The 20,487-nt window shown below is 36.4% G+C and overlaps 2 protein-coding genes across 3 annotated transcripts in view; one reads left to right on the forward strand and one right to left on the reverse strand.

The window, feature by feature from the left end:
• Itgbl1 (integrin subunit beta like 1) overlaps window positions 1-7,165 on the forward strand; it is a 297,795-nt gene extending 290,630 nt beyond the window's left edge. The window contains exons 10-11 of the mRNA XM_017794887.2: window positions 5,171-5,284; window positions 6,377-7,165. Coding sequence (XP_017650376.2) covers window positions 5,171-5,284; window positions 6,377-6,468 — 206 coding nt within the window. The 3' untranslated portion in view covers window positions 6,469-7,165. The remainder of the gene's footprint in view (window positions 1-5,170; window positions 5,285-6,376) is intronic.
• Window positions 6,597-20,487, reverse strand: part of Fgf14 (fibroblast growth factor 14) — a 705,665-nt gene continuing 691,774 nt past the window's right edge. For both annotated transcript variants that reach the window (XM_008855149.2, XM_008855151.3), the window contains exons 4-5: window positions 16,353-16,551; window positions 6,597-13,577 (exon numbers count right to left, since the gene is read on the reverse strand). In XM_008855149.2, coding sequence (XP_008853371.1) covers window positions 13,441-13,577; window positions 16,353-16,551 — 336 coding nt within the window. In that variant the 3' untranslated portion in view covers window positions 6,597-13,440. The remainder of the gene's footprint in view (window positions 13,578-16,352; window positions 16,552-20,487) is intronic.

Consider the following 20,487-nt stretch of genomic DNA (forward strand, 5'->3'; position numbering starts at 1 on the left):
GAGGGAGGGAGGGGGAGGAAAGCTGGTACCAGATCAGACTACATTCCCTGCATATTCAAATCCTGACACTGACCTTTCTGACAGATGGTTTCTTCTGAACATAACCACAGAGTTTTGAATTTTGATTCCTTTTCTTTTAGTGGCATCATCTTTGTAATATGGATGAAAGCTTTTCACAGAAGCTCAATCAATGAATGCTTCATTTAAACTAAAACAAGAATGTGCTTGTTTATACTTATGTTTAGGACGTTATCATAAACAGGTCTTTGCTAAGTCATGTCCATTTGCAAGTACTATAAGAACACACAAAAGCCATACTCACCAATGAAGTGAGTTATAGTCCATTTATTATATAAACTGACTATCATGTGGAAAATCCCTGAATTTTATGCAAAGTTATTATTTAAATATATAACCAGTCATACTGAATATTCACTAAAGTTTGAGGATTTTCATTTATAGTGTTTGCATATAGAAAATGCAGAAAGTGAGGTGGTGGCTGGAGAGATGGCTTTCAGGTTAGGACCTCTATCTGCTCTTATAGAAAACTGGAAACTCCTTCTCAGCCCCCATGTCAGACAGTTCAAAACTGCTTGTACCTCCAGTCCCAGGGGATCTGATGTCTTCTTCCAGCTTCTGTGAGCACTTGACCTTGTACACACACACACACACACACACACGCATAATTTTAAAAATAAATCCTTAAAAAAGAAAATGTAAAAATATAGGTTGACTAAATATCTACCTTATAACCAAAGTTGTTTCCTTATAACCAAACCAAACAAAACAAAACAAAATAAAAATTCCTAATTAATCCTTTGAAATATACTTTGAAATCAAAAGGACTAGATGTTGTTTGTTTGGAGTGGTGGAAACATTTTCTAAGATCAATGTGGATTAAATGTGTATATGCCTAAATATTTATCCTTCAGTGGGTAGAGTGCTTTGAAGTCCTTAATAAAGAGGAATGTGAAAGCTGCCCCAAGGATTCTCATTCTGAAGTTCAAGATTCATATTAGTGATGGGCAGCAGGTGATTGAAGATTCCTGTCTCTCTCCTTTCTGGAGGCATCTGTGGTGGGTTATAGAAGAATGGGGCTGAGGCTGAGATCAGCCAGCTGCAATCTTCTATAGCTGCAGAGTATGACAAGGATGTAGCAGCTGTTCCTGGTCCCTTCGGAGACCATCAACACACACCCCAAACTAAAAGCCCACCATGAAAGAAACAGGAATTTTAACATGGTTGCTGAGAAAGGAAACATATAAAAATCTTTTGCTGGAGCTTTGCATTTCTGATAAATCTCATGAACTTGTCTGAATTCTATATAATTTCCCCAAAATTTATATAGGAAAACACCTAGTCCTTTTGATTTCAAAGTATATCCAGAGTCTTCTTCCTCTAACTATGGAACAGGTATGAGCCAGAGGCCAGCCTGTGGTTGCTATTCAGTAGTCCATCCCCACCAAAATGACAAGTCTGAAACACACACTTGCTCCAAGCTGCAAATAAAGTCCTCACCTCAGGAGACGATGAAGAAATAGCATTTTATTTCTTACAAATTTATAGCCAAGACAATAAATCACTCCATAGAAAAATTTAAAACAAGATACATTGTTGTGACCTTCATAACAGATGGCATCGTTAGTACAACAGTGAAAACTGCCTGCTGGGATGTCAGGTTGCAGCATTTTGTCAGGCTTGATGTATGAAAAAGAAAGTCAAATGCCGGTAATGGAATGGAGCCTTGCCCTCACACTGAAATTGTTTTTGTAAATAACTAAGAGAGATGTGCTTAGTGGCCAACTCTCCCCTAAGTTTACCTACTTTTGCAAAATACGTGGCAAATTCATAGGGTTTCATATTTGTTGGCTGGTTGATTTAGAGATTTATTTGTTTGGACTCATGGTTACACAATAGTATTTTTGCCTTAATAACTTTATCTTAGAGTCAAGTAATCTGTCTAATATTCTTATAGATAACGTTATAGGACATGTCCTTAAATGTCTCTATAAACTTTCACAGATACTCCTGAGGCCACATCATCAATAAATCCACCTGCTGGCCCATCTACCTCTCAGCTACCCCCTCCCCAGAAAAGAGAATAGGTAAAGGTTATCCTTTTCCAAACCTGCCCCAGCTGAGTATTCTAGCTGTCATACCCTATGTGGCTGCCAGTCAGATCTATAGGCAAGAACAGCTCATTTCTGAGAGGATATAGATTTTCCTCCGTGGAAGTTATCACAAGTAGGCAGCTGACTACAGAACAGATTGATTCAGATTGAGATTTTATGTTGTGTTGTTTATGGCCTTTGTGGATTTAGACAAATTCTTTATCATTTCTGCCATTCCATTCTCATCTTTGAAGGCAGATGTTCATTTCTTTTTCCCATTTCAGATCCTAGGGATGCTCAGAAAGTACATAAGAAAATTTCCCAGAAATGAAAGCCAGCATACAGCACAAAGGGAACTAGGAACATTGCTAAGTGTCCTTACAGCAATAACAAAACAAACAGATTAATGACATCATGGTTGCAAACATCACCCTAAAGTTCTTCACTAGATAGACCAGCTACAGCCTTTGACAGGGCTGTCTCCAAAGGGAGTAGATTGCAGTCAGCTGTGTAGAGCAATTGCTCAATTCTGGGTGTTCAGGAAGCCTACTACTGTGACCGAATCTCCCTGCTTTTCCCCCTCTAGAGAGGGACAATCTATCCATCCCTGTTATTGGTTATTGATAAGAACAGCCAGAGCTTTCTATAATAAATGTGCTATAATAGAGCCTAATAATTATTCATACTGTGTTAGTATTACATGCTATGCTGTTCCTACCTAGAGAAGGAGAATTCCCTACCAAACATTGACAGAGACAAATAACACACCTGGGCACATGGTGACCATGAAGATTGCAACTCATCTATGGCATACACAAAAATCAACCCTTACTTTTACTCTAATATTCCAAGGCTAGTCAACTTTTGGAGCTAGAATTTACTTATGAAATGCTCAGTTCATATATCCCACATCCAGACTTTAGCTGAGCTTACTCATTTCAGGAAAATAGTTTTGTTATGGATTGAGCTGTCTAGAAATAAAAGCAATGGTGAGGCAATAGATAAAGATGAAATATGTGCCCTTTGAAAACATTGTGGTACACATGAAAAGGTATCCCTGGGCAACATATCAGTATCATGCGTGTAAAATCCTTTATTCATGTTATAGAAGTCACTTCATAATGTAAGTTACTATGTTAGAAATACAAGAAAATAGTTAATTCATCAAATAATTTATATTTCTCCTCTGATGGAATTATAATACTAAACAGTGTCCTTTTGAGGAAAAGTCTCTGATATCCAATGTAATGTCCCTGTACAAGTTCTATTAACCATTTGTTAAACAAGCAGCTGAGTGTTCAACATTTTCATGTCTAGAAATTTTAGACTTTAAAGTTTATATATATATATATGTGTGTGTGTGTGTGTGTGTGTGTGTGTGTGTGTGTGTATCTCCCCTATGTATTCTATATTCTGAAATGAGGGCCCACTGTGCCTGCCTGGATGAGGCTGCAGGGTGGCCATTATCTCTTGCACACTTGACCATGGAGGACCAGCAGGTAAGGTCTTAAGCAACCACTGGGCTGTCAGTCACTCACACAAAGTGAAAGATGTTCATATATTGCTGAAGAGCCTACAAGTCAACCCAGACTCTTAGGAAAACACATCAAGACTAAATGAAACTGCAGTGCATTAGCAAAGAAGTAAACTAAATTGAAATGCAATTCTCACCTTATGACTAATTTTGACTATAATCTTACCTTAGAGATGTGTGATGAGGAATGGTCAAAAGTAAATTTGAGTATGAGAGAGTCTTTCACCTCAAATTCCATTCCATGGCATGGACACTGTACAGCTTTTAAATCTTGGGCTACACTGATGTGAATTCTTTCATGACAATAGAAATAGTATCATAATAGTATTACTCCATTTTCCTAATGCCCAGGTTTCCTGACCTCCCTTCCCCCAGGTTGCTAATTATTTTTCAGTTACTATATATTAATAAAAGTACTCAGAATTTATTCCTGAATCCCACATACGTATTTAGAACTTACAGAATTTGGAATGTTACTAACTATATCAAATCATTTTGCTACTTCACATTCTCTCATGGTTATTTTTGACATTAATAATTTATCAGTAACTATTAGTATCTTTTAGGAAATTGTATTCAGAAAGAAAAATCACCTCAAAGAAATGGAAGAAATTCTTTTGAATTTTAAAGTTGTCTTTCACCAGTTGTAGAAGTAGTTCTTTTATGTGATTTTATTTAAGGCTGTCATAAAAGATGTTCATACCAAGAGAAGTTTCTTCTCCTTGGCATATCATATAATTCATATTTTCTTAGATTTTTAAATGTCATTAGTGATAGTCTCAGTTACCCAAAAGTATTTAATAAATTTTTAAAATTAGATTGGAGGTTAAAAATAAGAAATAATAAGAAATGAAATTGGAAATGTGGTGTGGGAAAAGCGACTGGACCCGTTTTGAGTCCATCAGGACTCTTCCTGACTGTATCTGCAAATCCTGAAGGTGAGATCTGAGAAGTCAAATACACATGAGGGATTATGTGTTCATGCTTAGCACTTCAACTTGCCACTGAATATGAACAGGTGTGCCTCTACACCAAGCAAATAATGTAATCAAAATTCTAGGATTACGAGCTCAATAATTTAGTTGTGATTTGATTACAATATACATCCTCATTTAATAGAATTTAGTATTGGATTCCTGCCAAGAGCAGGCACTTTATAAACAATTCAATTCAGAAAGACAGAAACAACAACAACAAAAAGCATCTATTTTTGAATACCTTTTGGGGAGAGCCTCTAGAAGGATCAGCCACATCCTGTTCTCATTGACATTTCAACCAGACTGGGCTGAGGAACATTTGCTCAAGGCTAATTGCTACTGTCTAGATCCATAATGAAGGCTTTCCTGGATGACCTTTATGAATTACAGTAAGTAAAGCTCCCCTCTGAGAAACCAGCTATTCAATAAACTTTTACCTTTAGAAGATAGGTTATTACAGGCCTATTGTCAGTGTGTCAACGATACTCTCTTCTGGACGGAAGCCTTTATTTCTATGGTGACAGTGAAAACGCCCTTTGTGATTTCAGGCTCTTGTCATTGTGGAAAGTGCATTTGTTCTGCAGAAGAATGGTATATTTCAGGGGAATTCTGTGACTGCGATGACAGAGACTGCGACAAACATGACGGTCTCATTTGCACAGGTGCAGTACTGAATACATTAATTGTTTTGTGTCACCAATTACAATGGAGCCAAATGGCACCCACCACACGCTGCTTTAGACAGCCAGAGAGATCAGCTTCTGTGCAATCAAGGGATCATTGCCATTGTGTAGTAACTCTAAAAGTGGTTGAACATTTGCGAATAAGCAGTAACATTTTCCCTAGAACAATACAAAAGAATGAAGCCAGATATTTGATTGCTGGGAAACTTCTACAAGGTAACCTGCCCCATGAACTCACACAAATGTAGTTGTATATTGCAAAGAGGAAAGAATTCTCCTGACAGACATTTTATTAAACATGGTGTTGAGGAGGGCTGTTATTTGAAGCAGGACTCAGGTGCCACTAGTTGGTGTATTGGTTGTTTTCAAATAACTGGGCGTATATATAAATGTGTGTGAGGAGGGAGAGGTGGAAGCATGGTGTCCAAAAGGCTTAACTGTGTAATAGTCATCACTAACCTTATTGTGTTTTATTAGTTGTTTATAAATACAATTCCTTAAACAAGTTAAAGACATGTATATTTGTTCTCCTGAAGTTATTAACTATTTTAATTATAGAATGTACCCTAATTTAATATAATTCTGATTCAATATATTGTTAACAAAAGTCTTTCTCCATAACCAAAATATTTAATAACCAAAGACTTTTTTAAAATTAGGTCAAAGATGAGTATTTCTGCATGACATTAAATTAGACAACAATTTTCTTTCTAGTCAAATACAAAAGAGTATTTTTCCAGTTCCCTGGACTGCCTTATATCAAGTCAAAGAGTTTTATGGTTTTCAGTACTTATTTGTAAGTCAGATAGAATGTATTCTCTAAAGGAAAGGAGAATCATGATATAGTAACCCAGCTGAGTAATATAGGGTGAATATTGTTTGATTCATATAAATTTTCAAAGAAAAATTTCTCTCCGATGGTTAATTGTGTAATAATACCAATCACATCGTAATACAACATAGAGAGGATGAATGAAATGGTTTTTCACATGAACAGTTATGGCTCACAGTAGCATATTCTAATAATGCATTCTGAGCATAACAGTGTTTCCAATACCTATTTTTTTGCAGGGAATGGAATCTGTAGCTGTGGAAATTGTGAGTGCTGGGATGGATGGAATGGAAATGCATGTGAAATCTGGCTTGGCACCGAATATCCTTAACAATTCCATGGGAGACAACTGGATTCTTATTTTCTAGGCAATTTGGCACTTAGAAATACAGAGGAAATCATGTATAACCACCACTAGGACAAATTTAGCAGACTATTGTATGTTTTTCTATTTCTGACTGAACGAAAGCTGGTTACCCATTAGAAATGAGTTCAGTAAACTGATGTAAAGAACACCACAAAGAATAATTTTACCATAATTAACACCAGTGTTTCTCAACTAAGGAGTGCAATTTCATCACTCACAAGACATTTAGCAATGTCTACAGAAAATTTTGACTGTCACATTGGGTGGGGTAGAAGGGTTGTACTATGGGAAACTTAGAGGTGGAGGCCACAGATGGTGGTCAACACCCTGTAGTACATAGAACGGCACAGCAAAGTATTTTCCGATTTTCATGTCTATCAACACATAGCAAAAAAATGCCAAATTGTGTGGTTTTTTAAGACTCTACATCTCCATAAGAGAAACACATTGTTATACTCTAAGGATAATGTTTATTCTCTCATGAATCCATCAATAAGATTTTTCTAGAATTCCTTCCACATGACTCTGCATTTACACATGAGAACCATGTTGAAGATGTGATGTTGGGATGGGGCCTTACCAGATCACAAGGATTCAGAAAGGAAAAGACTGACCATTTGTTGATCTCATGTTAAACTCATAAGAATCTTAAAAGAAGAAATTTTGAAAAATGTACAATTTGATATTTTAATAAATAGTGACATAAGTTGTTTAAATTCTGTGTCATTATCTATTTACCTACTGATAACTAACACAACAGAAAGAATGAATTGGAATATGCATGCTGGATTCCAAGAAGTAACCGATATTTTTAAAATTAGGCATGGGTTACATGTAGAAGAAATTCAATTTTTCAGTATTTAAATTACTCCATTCATTGTGCCCTCTTAAGAAGACAGGATCTCACTAGAAATATGAGGACTGAGGAGCCTCAAATATATAATCAGAGTCCTTGCAAAACTCTTTTATCTAAGGAACTATAGGCTAAGCAAAGGAATCAGGATGAACTATTATAATAATATGACACATATCTCAGAAGCTCAGAAGAGGACCCAAAAATCTAGAAATGACTTAAATCAAAATTACAAATATTCACTCAGTGATAGGAACAAATGTTTATTTTCTTGGTGAAATTTTGCTCTGTATGAAATTCACATTGAATTATGAAAATGTACAATATTTGTGGTTCCCTTACATATATACAGTTAAATCTACTTATACACATTAGTTGAAGTAACCATTATTTAGGGCTAAAAAAATACTTTTTTCCTAAATGTGAATCACTTGTAAAATCCTAAAATAATGTAGCAAAATCATTTCTGTATGGTTTGAAGATGAAATTTTTACTTGCAAATTTTATATTAATAATGTAAATAGTCTAGAGTCATGGTTTGGATTTTGTAAGTCAGGTCACCAAATGTAAGGCAAGCATGCCTCCATTGTGTTACTTAAAAAATTAATACTGAAAAGTGTTTTAAGAGATGTCACTGATGCTGGTTTTGTAGTATTAATAAGCTTCTCATAATTCAACAGATTTATAAAACTGTTATCTCTATCCTGAGATTAGGGAATGCAACCATACTGGTTGTATTTATATTACTGAGTGTGGCAATTGATGCAGCAGTTTTGTAAGATGAAGGAAATATAAGTGGTTAAGAAACAGTCTAGGTAATTATATTCTTTCCTCTTCTCTATACAACATTTTAAGTCAGGAAATAAGCCAAATAGAATTATTCAGTAGCAATTCCAATGATGTATTTGATGATGCCCAAACAATGGAATTCATTGCCTCACCTTCCGATCGTGGTGCAAGTGACCTTTGGATTCGCCTGTTGCAGGAATCAGCATTCTATAAAGGTATGGGCACCATATATTACAAACTTTGTGGGCTACATACACCACTACAACATGTTCTTCTTTGATTATGTTTTAATACTTTAAAACTACGATAAATAAATAAAAATTCATTCTGAGCTCTCAGGTCATACATAAACAGTTTAGGCTGGCTTAAACCACAGCTGGGGAGTAGTTTGCCAGAATCCACTAAACTGGAATTGCCTTCAATTCCTTATGGCCCCTTCCATAACCTCAGGTGTGTCTTACATTTGTTATGATTCTATATATATTTTCATTCCTTTCTATCAACAGAAACTACCCCAAAATGTGTGTTGCCCTTATATTTTCACAAGGAAGAATGTGAAAATATCCTTAGAATTTAAGTGTTCTAGGAATAAAGAGTTTAACAATGGAGAAATGATTACACTGTGGAAGTTGAAGTGTGATCTATCCTGGCCTAATTTTGTACAATCGTGAAATGTATGTTGTTTGTATGTTATAGTTAACCATGTTCTAGAGTTCATTAAGTTGCAAACTATGAAAGCAAACAGAATTATAGTATATAAGTCTCAGAGTCAACTAAACTCTAACCAATGTTTTTTTGGAAAACAGATTTTTTTATTGCCTTATTTTGTCTGCTATGTGTGTGTGCAGCAGGGGCGGGATTAGCCATGCTAATATCAGTACATCATCACATCTCTAGAGAAGTGATTGAATTCACACAATTTAGCTTAGTAAAAGTCATGGTAGCATACAAATACTTATATCCTTTTTAAATGTGGTTTTGTACTTTGACTTTGATTCCATTACCAAGATAGGAACTCCCCTTTCAAAAACGCAAACCAAAACCCATCTGTATCAAGTAGAAGAAAATAAGCAATTCTCTTCAGCTTGCTCATGAGTTTCAAAAGTTACATTGGCATCCTTGATAGTTGGAAAGGATGCATCAAGTTAACCAATGGTGATGACACTGAATCTGCTTGTTTAACAAACCACCATTGAAAAATACCTCATAAAAGTCTACCAAAGTCTCAAACATACGGACAGAACCGTTGTTCCTACTGCCTTTTCTGTAATCCTGAGTTCATCTAGATATCAGCAGCACCGGGGAATAAATAATGACTTACCTCTGTCAGCTCAAATACAAATACAACCTGAGAAGTAAACATCAGAAACAGACTGAAGGGAAACCAGGAGCAAAAACAAACAGAAATACAACTCAGTCTTACCTTACAAACTCAACTGATACAAATTTAAAATGTACTCTGTATTCCAGACAGTCACCTCGCCCTGCATGCCATCCTCTAAGCCAAGAATACTTAGATACATATATATTATAATAATTACTAAAAAATATATATGTATAAATTACTCAACAGTACCAGAATTTACATTCTGGATTTGGCTATGCCTACACTTCAGAAAATGTTTGGGCATTTATTCCAATTGTTTCTCCTGGATATAGCATTTTTACACCTCCTTATAAATTGGCCAGTTAGTCAGTTTTGTCTCATTCTTTTTTGTGTGTGATGTCTAACATCCATTATCCATGAAATATTTGGGAAAAATTTCTAATGAACACGTATCTAGCTTAAGGAACAAGAAAGTTTTTTAAGATAACTAAATCTGATGTTGGCCACTCTATTTTCTGAAAAATGGTGTCTTAGTACTTGAAATATTAATTAAGTGGTTAGATGTGATAAACTCTGCTTGCTTGCTGAAAGGCCAGAATTTAGAAGGGCTAAAGCAAAAGTCCTAAGGACAATTGTGGACCTCCTCCTTACCCCAAGATACTCAGAACAGCAAACTTTTATACAGGAAGAATCTCACGGTTCTCCAGAATTCATAAGGAAATGATGTTCAGTCCCCTTTGACTTTTCACAGAGGGTCGATGGTTTTCGTGTCTTCTATAATTGTTCCAAATAAAGTGGTAGCAAAGTTCAGAAAGTAAACTTACCAGAAAAAAAAAAAAAAAATGGTGTCACTTGAAATATGCAAAAGATTAGCATTTCTGAGCATTTGGATGGATAGGGAAAGCAATCAATTACCATAACAAATTAGCAGAACTAACCCTCCCAAACCAAATTTGCATGCAGAAGGAATGGGATCTTCTAGAGACTTAGTACAATGGACATACGGTACAGGGAGGTACAAAACACACAGTCTATAAATACAAATGAGTTCCATCAGATTTACTATACAGAACATCAATAATGACAGATTGCACTTAATAATAGCAAACTTAATTTCTGAGGGAAGAAATGGTGGTCTTATCCCAGAAATAGCAAGAGAGGTATCATCAAAGAGCTAAAATTTTCTTTGGCATGGTAAAGGGGAAAACTGAGTTTATCAACCTATATACATGGTATTTCTCTATAGTTGGGGGTGATACAATGCCATTTTTTACATAAAGTTATTTAATTTTTTCATATGCCTTCATGTATTTTATTCAACATGTTGTATTTGTGGAAACAACAAATGATAATAAACACGAACTGTACAATACAGACAAACTCTCTGTATGTAAATTGGATAACACATACCAACAGTTCTAGATACATGGGTCCTACTACATGCAGTTCATTGGTGCTTTCCTCTTCCCATGCAACAGGTGAGACCAGACATGAAGGAGACAGTCAAATTACAAATAACAAGGACCCCTCTGCAACATATCTAAACATATATTAGAAGAAAGTACTTTGACATCCACTCAACAGTAAATGCCCTATTAGACAGCTCTTAGGAACAAAACAGAAGTAAACATTTACATAACATTTCAGCCACTTACAAAAATAAATCTTGCCTTAATTTAACCGTAAACAGGCCTTCAAAAGAAAAAGAACTGCAAGTAGGAATGATTATCTAAAACAGAGAGGTGGGATGGTTTGGGGTTTAATGTATTTGGAGGGGTGTTAGCAGTATCTATAAGCCCAACTAACAAGAATTACAAGTTATTCATAGTTTACCACACATTATGGGATATATGTCTTTTCTAAATAATGAATTAATGGATTTCATCTAATATGCATAACTCCAAATCAAGAATGGTCAAAGGAATCACCTCGTTGTATTTGAGTTTAACATTACTGACAATAAATCTACTCAAACTTTATGCTAATTTTTATTTATTAAAGTGGAATTCAATATGAAAATGAAATAAGCATAAACAATTAAATTTATACTGAATCTTTAATCAGCTAAGCAGGCCAAAAATTTTAGATGCTGGGCAAGGGCTGTCATAGAGATTTATGAAAACAGTGACAAAATAATTTCCCAATAAGTTCAGTGCAGGTGGGGGCAAATGGCAACTTGTCATCCTGCCACATAGAAATAATAACAAGAGGCCAGTACATTGATCCCACATTGACTGTTTTCTATAAAAGAGGTTCAGTTTGGTCTCAATGAACTCTTCTTAGAAGAACACATGGAATTTTATTAAGTGTACACAGAGTTAACAAATATATTTCCAAACATGTTAGTTTTAAACATTTTGAAACTCTTTAGATCCAATATTGAACACTTTGCATGGAATCTTCAAATGTCTCATCAGCTATTCACTGTCTTTCTTTTTACTGTCTTCCCTAAACTCAGAGTCCAACAATATTCAATCCAAAAGGAAGTTAAGAAAGCAAGAGAAAATGAAAACAAATAAATCAAATGACCCAAAACTCTGATGTTGGAGTGTATGGTTTGCCTTTATTTTTATCTAGGATATTCAGACAGAATTCTTCTGACATCTTGGCATGGCACCTCTACCCCAGCCACTGGGCACTGTGGGCCCCACTGAGTTGAGTTAGAGGTGTGTACTGCTGACATCCATAGTACCAGACTCAGCATGCTGAGCTAAAAAAAATATTTTTTTCTAATATTTCCAGTTTAAAAACTTGTCATTAAACACCAAAAATATTAAAGTCTAATTTATAACTAACGTTTGCTTTGCTGCTGCAAAAAAGAATACAACAGCCACCTTGCCCATGCTTGGCTGAGTATGAGTAGAACGCAGCCCAAATTGGGGATGGCATTTAGTTGTTTCATTAAAAACAGGAAGGAATGGATGGGAAATGGATTTAGGTAGTGCATTTCTTATACGTTGTAATGTTTAACTCTTTTTTCCTTTTTTCCCAATAATGAAGATTAATAGATGAAAAATGAACCTTAATCAGGCCTACAAGGCCTACAGAATTCTTTGGACCCACTTTCTTAAAAACCAAGTGGGTCTTGCTCGCTGGGCAAGGCAAATGTTACCATTACCAGTAAGCTTGTGATATGTATAAAACACACACACACACACACACACACACACACACACACACACACACACAAACTTAGAGGAGATGTCAAACACATATCATAGAGAGCTTCCTGTGGATTGTGTTTGACTCTTGTCCCACCCAGGCAACCCCCACTTCAGGAGCTCAGCATTTTCTACTGGGCAAAGCATGTATGTGTGTGTAATCGATAATGTGAGCCAAAGACAACAATCTTAATCTTTATAGATGTGGTTTGTAGTAATAGGTTTAGAAGGCTTCCTGATTCCCTGATTGCTCTCCGAACTAATCCAACTGCAACATTTAAGATTTAGAGGAACACAATCCCTGCTAAAGGTCAGACAGTGGAGCGAGCAGCCCTGTAAAAACGGGAGGAAGAGAAATCCATAATAGCACAGGTTTACAGCGTCTAACTAGAAATTACTCAATATTATTTGTGTGCTACAAAATTGAACTGAAACACATGAATTTCGCTGAAACGGGACTCAAAAAGGATTATGGGTAGCTGTCAGCAGGCAAGGTATCGAGTGTACTTGTGAAGTATGTCATTCACATAAAGTGTCACAGTCACAGAAAAGATATTAAAAAGGCATTCCATATCTGGTAGGGCATTCCATGGTCTGAGTTTGGCTGGTTTGTCCAGGTGTCTTCTTGGTGTGTGGGGGCCACAGGTTGAGATTTATCCACTTGCAACAGAGAAGTTCAGAGACAGCAAAGAGCAAGCGTGAGCTTGCTTGCTGGGGCTCTTCAGCCACGGGAGCATGAATGTCTGGTAAGGATAAATCGCTCCACTGTGCTCAGGACAAGTAAGTCAGGACACCTGAGGATCTGGCTATGTGGTCTTGCTCTTGTTGACTGGTTTGCCTCCATTCATTATTGCAGATGCACTGGTACTTTTGCTTGGCGTCACTCCAGCCTTTGGGACCGTCTCGCCAACATCATGCAAAGATGGTTCTCGGTACATGGCAACTAGGTATGGGAAGAAAGGTGGAGGAAAAGGAAAAGTCTGGTTACCATGCAAGAATGTCCCACCTTTTGTGAACAGACCTCAGGCACTGGCCTGTGCCTGGTTTCCCTGAGTGAATACAATCCTATTGATGAGAGGACACCAGTTTTAAGACAGTCATTTCTAATTCAAATCTAAACTAAAGATACCATCTTCAATGTATTCTCGGACTTAAATACCTAAAATATGTGCATGAATGCATATAAATTTTTAACTAGGATAAAATTTTAGTGAAAGCTGTGGCCAATTTGTGAACCTATAATGCAAAATACACCACAAACACACACACATGCACACACACACGCGCGCACACACACACTATAGGAGGATAAGCATTTGACCTAGTTCTGTTTGCTCAATTAACTTTTCTGAGGTAAGGTATTTATACCTGAAACCATTAAGCTATTTTTCTTTCAAGTTGTTTAAAAGCAACATGGTCACACTAATGTCGACTTAAAAGCTACACACAGCAGCAATAATAATGGATCCCTTTGCTTAAGCTAACATCTTCTGGGAATCATTATTTCAATTTTCTTGCCCATAACCATGAATAGAAAGCCTTAAATAACTGAAGCAAACTGTGTGGCATTTATAGTCTTTATATCTCATTATGATATATTATTTACAAATCAAAATAATTGGTGTCATGTAGGGAGGAGGCACAGAAGGCAACATAGAAAGGAAGATTGATGCCTAAGAAAATCTGGGGACTGATCTGAATAGAGCCTAGTGACATGATCACCATAGCTCATGTGACATTTTAGAAAATGATTTTAGAGAGTCCTATGAAAGGGTATTTAAGAATATCCAATATGGGGGAAAATAAGTTGAGTTAAAGTCACCTGCCACCTGAAATATAATTACAGTAGAGTTGTCCAGTATGCTTAGGTTTTGAATGTTTAATTATTTTAACAGAGCCTGAGTGGAGCCAGCATGCTTGCTCAGTGTGCACACTGGAGGAATTTTACATCAGTGTGAATTCAGTATGTGATTTTGTTTCTCTTTGCCAGCACACCTATGAAGGTAAATGTGCACTGGGTTGGGTTCCATGACTTGGAAAGTTAGTGATAGGAACCGACCATTGTAGCACCCTCCAGTCTCTCACTCCTATTATAGTTAAGTTAGGAAGCAGTAGCATCACATTGACTTACACTATCTATGAAATGAAGATGGGAGATCTGAATGCCTTGGAGCATCTGTCAATCCATACCTGTGGAAATGTTTATCCTTATCCTAACATGTTCAGTTATACAATTTGTACTCTACATGGACTTTAAAGCTTGAAACTAATTACCCTCTGGTAATTTCTATCATTGAGTGTGTATATTCAGGTTTTTTTTTTTTTTTTTTTAAGAACAGTGCATAGCCCTTGTTTATTTTTTTGAGTACTTTTATCCATCAAATACTTGGAAGTATAATAGCATACTATTTTCTTCTTCCTCATGTAGATACACCACACTCACACAACAGTTTGACATAAGGTTGGAATACCAAGTAATAGGATTATTTACAATTATAGTGGTTATGCCACAGCTGTAGAATCTTACATATTTTCTGTAGCTTATACAGTCACTGCTTTTCAAATTTCATCTGTTAATAAAGGTTCTTGTGATTTCATTATACTTCCCCAAACTGACCTGCCCATTGGAGCAGGGCTGGAGTTTGCTCAATAATTGAAGTAGTGCCAAGGATCATCAAGAGCACCAAACCTAAAGAGTCGTTGGGCGCATGAGGGAAATTCACCATGGATCATCCCACCTGTAGCCTTTGGAAAATCATTAACAGCACCTACATCAGTCCAAGGTGGGGCTGGGGGTCCTGTTGTTTTAGTTCAGGATGACAGTAAGCTTTCTCGCTATTTACACTTTGAATAGCCTCAAAATCTTTTTTGTTTTTTCAGTTCTCAAATCTAACATAGATATCAGTAAGTGACCCACCCAGAAAAATCAATAATGGGCAACGCACATAAGTGTCTAAGAAATTAGCAAAACATTGTATCTTGTGCCTTAGGATCTGATCAAAATAAACGTGAGGAATTCATTATTTGGAGTTGAAGATAGGGAAGTTCATTTAATAAAAGTAATAATTTAGCAAAAGGATAATAATTTATGTAGCATGGAAGGAGATATGAAACTTTAACAAGTTCTTGGAGGGTCATTTTCACTTTATTTTATATAATTATATTAAACCAGCAGTAATTTTACCCAAATAATATAAAAATAGACAAATACCATGAATTCCATGTGAAAATTCTTTTCTTATACACTTATCATATGTTTGTAAAAACATAATAGATTTTCTTTTCAATTAATTGTTTAGATACACAAATACACACACAGACATCCACACACCACACACACACACAAACCATATGTACACACACATATACGCACCGCATACACACACACAAACACATACACACACAAACACATACACACACACGTACTCAGTGTATATATAAGAGAAAAATGCATTTTTGCATTTGTCTTTTTGGTATTGGGAAGTGAAAATTCTATTTCTTACACGTTACGTGTATGTTCTACCAAAGACCTATACTTGGCAGCCCAAAGATGTACAACTAATCAACTTAAGGAGAAATCTGTGAAATTATCATTCTAATCAAGAAAAAAAAGACATTTGTAGCACCACAATAAAGGTTCCTGTGGTTATGTCAGAACACATGTGAAAAATAAAATATGTAACAATTCAGAAAAGGAAAGGGCACAGGAAACACTCACCTTCCAATGGCTTGGGTAGAAAATGAGCTGCTGGTTTGGTTTTCTTTACTCTGTTCCCTTTCATAACTTGCCCTTCCTTATTTAATCCCAAAAACCAGGCTCTACCAGATTCCTGTTGCCTGTACAGCATGGATGAGTAGATTACATAATAGTTTTCAAAAACAGATTCTTTAAACTTGCATTCAGGCGTAAAAAGTTCCTATTGAAAGAAAAGAGGAGAAGAAAGTTAAAAAAAAAAAAGGAACCGAATCTTCAGTGTTTACTTTGTTCTCCAGGAATTCTTCTGACATGGTGACTGCACCAGAGATGACTGGATCTATATCCTCCTGTACAAGGGAAATGTCTATAGATTCTTTTCAATACCAAAGAAACTGAGAAGGGTCTGCAATTGTACGTTAATAAGGAAATAAAACATGTAAGACAGGCATGGGGTTCAATGCCTGTAATCCCAACACTCAGAAGGATGAGGTGAAAGGATTGCCATGAGTTTCAGGTCAGACTGGGCTGCATAGTGAGTTCCAGGACAACCCCAACTGCATCACAAGACCCTGTCTCAATAACATAAAAACAAAAGAGAAAACGTGATCCAAATCAGTACTTTCACCTAAACAGAGTCCAGTTGAACAGAGCCTAGTCACCTAGAACATCAGTACGGCATCATATATTCACAATAAAGTCAGCAAAAATGTTTAAGATATATAATATTATAACTGTAGGTAGCTGTTACTTAGATTACTGGTATAATGGGGTAACACATTTATCCTGCAAAGAACAGACTAAAACATCAAAACTGTGACAATCAGATGGTACACAAGTTAGCCACCAGAGCTATTACTGTGTGACCAGCCGAAGCCAGATGTCATGCTAGCTCACAGAAGCTGGAAATAATTATCCAACTCCATGGCTTTGAGCCCTGTCAGGATTCTTGAAAATGAACATCAAAACCTGGCCTTGATTGAAAAATACCCCAACACTTTCTGAAAGAGTATAGTGTGTTAAATGTAATTCGGTTCAGTGCCATCATCCTCATTAATTAGCAAGTAGCACAAAGCTTACTACGTCAGTATTAACTCATTAATATCACAAATATTCACAGGTGATTTTTAAATACTTAATGAAACTCTTAGTTTGAAACAAATGATAATATGATAGCATGCATATTTATAAAAATGCATGCTGATGCAGCCTACAAGCATTTCTGACAGCCCCAATTGACAACAACTTTAAAATTCAAACCTCTTAGTTGTATGCCGTGTAATACATTTTACTAGTTTTTGTAGCTATTATAAAAAGGCTCTACATTGTGCAACTCTGTACATATGGGAAACACAGATGTAAAACAGACTTATCACTTACATTTTAACAACATCACTTGCCGGGCATGATGGCACACACCTTTAATCCCAGCACCTGGGAGGCAGGAGCAAGTGGATCTCTGTGAGTTCAAGGCCAGCCTAGTCTACATAGTGAGTTCCAGGCCAGCTAGGGGATACAGGGAGACCTGTCCCAGAAAGCCAAAACAAAAACAAAAACAAAAACAAACAAACAAACAAAAAAAACCACTCAATTTTCATTCACCTTAATAGGTTTTAACTATTGCAGAAAATAATTTTTATTTTCTTTTAGAAATATATGTTGCCTATATATCTTTAAAAAACACATTCTTTAGAAAATGAAAACTAAAATCTCAAAAAGTTGAGTTTGTGACAGTTATCATAAGGAATGTATCAAAAATGCATGTGGAAAATGTTTTTCTGTGTTTCCCATAAGAGTATAAGTTTTCATATGGTATCTTTTAGGAAGAAATTTTTTTCAGCATGCTCCATAATTTTGATTCACCAGGAGTTAATTTTCCAGGAGAAAAGGATTTTATTAATGGCAGATGCTTTCTTGACAAAGATGGCAGAAACAGTGATCAACAGGATGAGACTTTAAAAAGACAAGAGATAGGGTGAGCCCCTCCCTCAGGGATGTGTTCGGATCTTCAATGTGATGCTGCCACAGATTTTAATATGATCACAACCACATAAATGTCCTGGCTTTCCACTAAATTACACTTCTCCCAATAACCTCTTCTTAGTTCTCTACCTAGTAAACAATAACCTCCTGGTGTCAGTGACCAGGATAAGGAAAGTGGATAAAGTACTGAGGAAAGTAAATGGAACACAAGCATATATGCATATAACACATACATACACACACCTAAAAGATGCTAACACATTTGAAAAGTAGTGTACAGAGTCCTTAAGGTATCCATTGAGAATAAATTACTTCATCCATATTGAGTTCCCTTTTCTTCGATGTTTAACTCAATCAATTCAGAGTGGTGACAGTAGAGACCGACCTTGCTGAAGGTGATACAATCAGCCTATGCTGTATTTGCACATTTTGGCAAAGGTGATCATATGGGAATGAGGAATGATCCACATTTCCAATGTCTAAAGCACTGTGCATAGATGCAGTACAGGCATTAGTGAACCATGCTCCTGCCCAAGAACCAAAGTCCCTGAAGGGAAGTGCCAGCTCCCTTAACCCCAATGGAGTGGCCAGTGATTAGCATCTCACTCCTAGCTACTTTGAGGCAGGTTTTTACTAGTGTATAATATGCTTGTTGGCCTTGGCCTGCTTCAGTAATATAAGTGACATGCCAATGTCTAATCTGTTTGTCCTAGTAGGTTTAGTTTTGACCAATATGGCAAAGCTATTAGTCTTTGGATTAAGTTAGTTTATGTGGGATGGGAAGATCCAGCCTAATATACATCGCTATTCCCTAAGGAGGGGGTCCTGAACAGTTAAGAGTGGAGAAAGTTAAGAGCAGGCATGCAGGTGTGAACATGCATGCATTCATTTTTCTCTGCTCATGACTATGAAGATGAAGTAACTGCTTCAAACTCCTACCTTGACCTCCTCACAGATATCTGTAATTGTAAGATAAAAAAATCCATTTCTCCTAAGTTGCTTTTAATCAGGGTATTTTATTACAGCAACAGAAATGAAATTAGAACACCATTCCCCTCCCCAAATAGACTAATAAACACAAACACAGCATTCAGAGATGCTCTTATCTAATTCATTTTCTTAAGACAGAAAGAACTTAATTGAACCAAGTGTGATGGTACATGTCTTTAATCTCAGCCTTCAGGAAGCAGAGGCAGTCAGATGTCTTTGAGCTGAAGGCCATTTGATCTACATAGTGAGTTCCAGGCTAGCTGGGGCTATGGGGAAACCTGTCTCAAAACAAAGAAAAAAGTTAGAAAGACAGGCTGGAGAGATGGTTCAGTCGTTAATTAATAATCATTCAAAACTCCAGTTCCAGGGAATTCATCACCCTCTTTTGGTCTCCACTGGCATTACATATACATGGTACTCTTAAATTCAAGTAAGCAAAGTGCTCATAAACATAAAAAATAATAGTAAGTTTAAAATTTTTTTAAAAAAGAAGTTAGGGGGCTAAAGAGATGTTAATGGTTAAGAGTGCTGGCTGCTCTTACAGAGGACCTGGGCTGGATTCCCTACACTCACATGGCAGCTAACAACCATTCCTAACTCCAGTTCCATGGGATATGACATCCTCTTCTGACCTCTGTGGGTACTGCACAACATGGGTGCACCTACCTACATGCAAACAATACACTCACACATATGAAACAATAAATAATTTTTTTAAGTTAGGACTGTTCCAATACTGATATGTTGATTTGCAATCTCTGACAAAATGAAAACTAGGAAGTATTAGCATTTTCTGAAGTTCCTCCATTTTGATTAAAATGTGAAAGTAACTTGTTTCTCTAAAGTTCTGTTTTCCTTGCACCACTATCAACACCAAGTAACAGCCAGCCAGAAAAGATGTTCATCAGTCACCTAATATTCTTTAACTGTCTACTAACTGATTACCCTTATCAATGGTCAACTGAAAGCCAAAAACGGAATCATTTTGATCTACTTTCCCCTAAAATGAATGAAATGGAACCTTCAGTCTGCCACACAGGCCTGACTTGTAGTCAGTGCCCGCACCATATGGTTTGTCTATCTATGGTATTAATAACTCTTCTAATAAGTTTCCTACCTAAAAGACTATCCATTCCAGTATCCCCACCCCCCCGCCCGAGCTCCAGATCTGTAACCTTTCAGGAAA

Source organism: Nannospalax galili, unplaced genomic scaffold, assembly GCF_000622305.1.
Source record: "Nannospalax galili isolate Female #2095 unplaced genomic scaffold, S.galili_v1.0 scaffold287, whole genome shotgun sequence".
Lineage (NCBI taxonomy): Eukaryota > Metazoa > Chordata > Mammalia > Rodentia > Spalacidae > Nannospalax > Nannospalax galili.